Source organism: Phalaenopsis equestris, unplaced genomic scaffold (genome assembly GCF_001263595.1).
Source record: "Phalaenopsis equestris unplaced genomic scaffold, ASM126359v1 Scaffold000428, whole genome shotgun sequence".
Classification (NCBI taxonomy): domain Eukaryota; kingdom Viridiplantae; phylum Streptophyta; class Magnoliopsida; order Asparagales; family Orchidaceae; genus Phalaenopsis; species Phalaenopsis equestris.
Window position 1 is genome coordinate 1,419,371 of NW_018164869.1, and position 3,253 is coordinate 1,422,623.

Below are 3,253 nucleotides of genomic sequence, written 5' to 3' on the forward strand. Positions count from 1 at the left end.
CTTATTCCCTAGCCGTCCATCTCTCATGAAATTCATGCTACAATCAATATATATTATGAAAAAAATATCTCAATCATCTCGATGCCATTCACTAAACTATAAGCAAAATTCTGAGAATTTTTCAGCTTGAGCAAGCACTTGGATATGCTATGCGATAATTTTTCTTAGCGACAAACCTTAGATTTTAGGCTATTTTTAACTTGCAGCACTGATTAATATTCTGTTCAGCCTTAGATTTTAGGCTATTTTTAACTTGTACTGCTGATTAATATTCTGTTTAGTCTTAGCTGATATCAACACTAATACAATATTTTTTATTAAACAACATTAATGAATACTGAAAACAGGACTAGAGACGCAATGACAATAAATAAACCAACAAACAATTCGACTGATGGGCACTCTCAATTATTGAGCCCCATGTGCTCCATCTGTCCTTCACATAGCACATTTAACTCTCCCACAGCAAGAACACTGGAAACAGAAGCAATAAATGTGATCTTCTTCATTCCTTCAACTAATTTAGGGTTTATGGAGAGCTCTTCCTGCCAGCAGCGCCGCCTCTATAACCAGTGTAATCACATCCGCCACCTCCTGAACCATGCATTTATTCCCCCTAAACGATGGCGAGTTCTGTTTTCTGAATCTTGCAATGCAGTCCAATAAATCCTCACTGCACTTCTGGCTTAAATAATCATCTGTAACACAGCAAGCAAACAAGAAAAATTTAAACTTTTTTAACAAAGAAAGAAGAAGAAGAATCGAGTAACAGAACGCAGTAACCGAACTGTTCCTAGCTTGAATACAGGAGTCATGTTTCATGCAGCAGGCGTCGAGCCCGTCGCAGGGCTTCTCCCCTGGGCATCCACTGTACAAAATCCCGCAGTACTTTCCATATCTCAAAAACAGCGGCTCTTCGCATCAAAATTGAAACTTTCAGCGAGAATTAAGAACATAAATTAGGAAAGATGAAACCTTTTGAGGAATTGGTTGATGTAGAACAAACCTGTGCAGAACTCCGACTCGCAATTCCTTTTCAAATTTCACAGAAAATATATTCAGTAAGTGGAAGGGGAAAGGGGAGTTGGCAGATAGGTTTTATGTTTTGAGATGAAAACCACGGCGTCGCCGGTGGAGGATTGGATGCCGATGTTGAGGGCTTGGGCGGGGAACAGGGAGAGGGAAAGGAGGAGGAAGATGGCGGGAGCTGATGAGAAGAGTTTTCTTCTGTAAGCGGCCATCTGAAGAGCCGTTGGCATGTAGTAGCTGAACGGGTTGAGGAGTGGATTGGGTTTGTTTATAGAGAAAAGTGTCTGATTTTGTAATGGGATAAGGGGGTGATGGGGCGAGAATTGTTTGTCCTGTTTTCACTCGTGACGAGCCGTTGGCACGTAGCTGAACAGGGCTTTCGCTTTTTGCAGGGAAAATATCTTTCTTATCTTGGTGTTGCCTTCGCACGGGTAATTATCAGAACTCATTTCATTGTTGGAGAAGACCTTCTCCAAAGCTATATCGATGTTGGGCTTAGAGATCGATTTTTTTCATCTTGGATGCTTTAGGCCGGTTTTGTTGTTGAAAAAATCTTCCTTATCTATTGCATTTATTTTTTGATATTGTCATCTGGCTCAAGTATTTAACTTTTCAGGGTCTAATTTACTCGGTTGAATTATCACATCAATATAGTCTTTTCGTTCATCAGGTCTTAGGCGGATTTTATCACTGATTTAGCGGTGGTTACCACGTAGACTTGCTATTGGGGTGATTTGTATCATATCTTTCACGGAGCTTGTTGCTACCGAGTAGGGAATCACCTATAGAGCTTTATTCTATTCAAGCTCATAGACCAAGAATTTTTTTACGTGGGAGCATTATGGAATATTTTGTTGACTGAACCTCTTTGGAGCCGCTATCGGCATGGTTTTTTAGATTTTAGTCCCCAAGTATCAATTGGACCTGAGAGAACATTAGAGAAATACATCATAATATTAGAAAAGTTTTCAAAACAATACTCCCTTTATGTATGAACATGTTATCGATCACCTATGCCAGGCAGAGCAGTGCACTAATATGGTTTGATTGGCTCGTTCCGTTGGAAGTTAGACATCCATTTTGAAGTACTTGCCACCTAGCCAAAGCCTCTTGGAAGACGACGAAAATGTTGTTTCAAGCTCCAAATCTATTGCATGAACTCCTTATCATGCTCTCTGTTTAAGAGTATTTGAGATGTGCATTTTCTCGTTGGTATTGCTTTCTTTCTTATTGGAAGTATGCTCCACATTCATTACACCTTTTAGGATGTTGAATCCAAATTTATCATATGAGGCATGCCCAAGGATCGGATCGGTAGAGGCCTAGAGGGAGAAGTTGAGAGAGAAAGAGGAAGAAGTAAAATAACACACATTGATTTGCCCTCGTAGGGGAAAATTGTGATGTGTCCGACCTCTGTAACCCATTTTATATATTGTAACTGAAGAGTTACAAAAGTGAAGATGAACAGAGTATGGATCTAGAGATAAAAGCCAACAACCATTTTTACATGCATTGGACCGTAATTTATAGAAGATAGAGGGTCATAAAGTGGAAAATTATATATTTGCCCCAACTTTGACTGGAGGTTATAGAACATTATTGTCTTTTGTCGTGCATTTTCGTATTTATAACTAATTTTAGCATATTTTAATGTATATGGACCTTTCGGATGGTAGGTCCTTAAGTTGGTCAACCGCCATTGACATAATTTTTTTATGCCTTCCGCATTTAACACATGTATTTGGTATTATGAGACACTATTTTCTAGTATATATGTTCTTGTGACCTAAGATATCGACAAAAGTCTTCAAGCGTGAACAAGTTCAAAATTGCCTCGACCATCGATAAATTTATTTGAACGATCCCGGATCACAAAAAGTCTGCGTGAGCGCATTCACAAGGTCAAATTTGTTTATAGAGGACACCCATATTGCTAGAGTTTCGTGCACGAGCCAGTACATGCAAATCGATGCACATAACTTTAAATTGAGAAAAAAAAAAATAAAACATGGAATTAAGGCCTTTTAAAGAAACCAACTCACACACACAGGAAGAGGAGGAACTATGCCCTAACTACCTCATGCATGCTCCCGCTAGCGTTTCCGCCAATGATGCCCCACCAACAAACTGTTGGTCAGCCGGTTCCTTCTCTTCACCACATGAAAGTCGACTGGTGCGGTCATAACTTAAGTCCAAGTGCACCGTACTATGGGGCCTTAGACAA

The 3,253-nt window shown here is 39.6% G+C and overlaps 1 protein-coding gene across 1 annotated transcript; it reads right to left on the minus strand.

The window, feature by feature from the left end:
* Nucleotides 1-288: 288 nt before the first annotated feature.
* On the minus strand, nucleotides 289-1,461 carry LOC110027503 (phospholipase A2-alpha-like). Its single transcript, XM_020728966.1, is given in 4 exon segments — nucleotides 289-698; nucleotides 789-914; nucleotides 1,007-1,303; nucleotides 1,335-1,461. Coding segments are annotated over 3 exon segments (555 nt in total). The 5' UTR covers nucleotides 1,260-1,303; nucleotides 1,335-1,461; the 3' UTR covers nucleotides 289-522.
* Nucleotides 1,462-3,253: the final 1,792 nt, after the last annotated feature.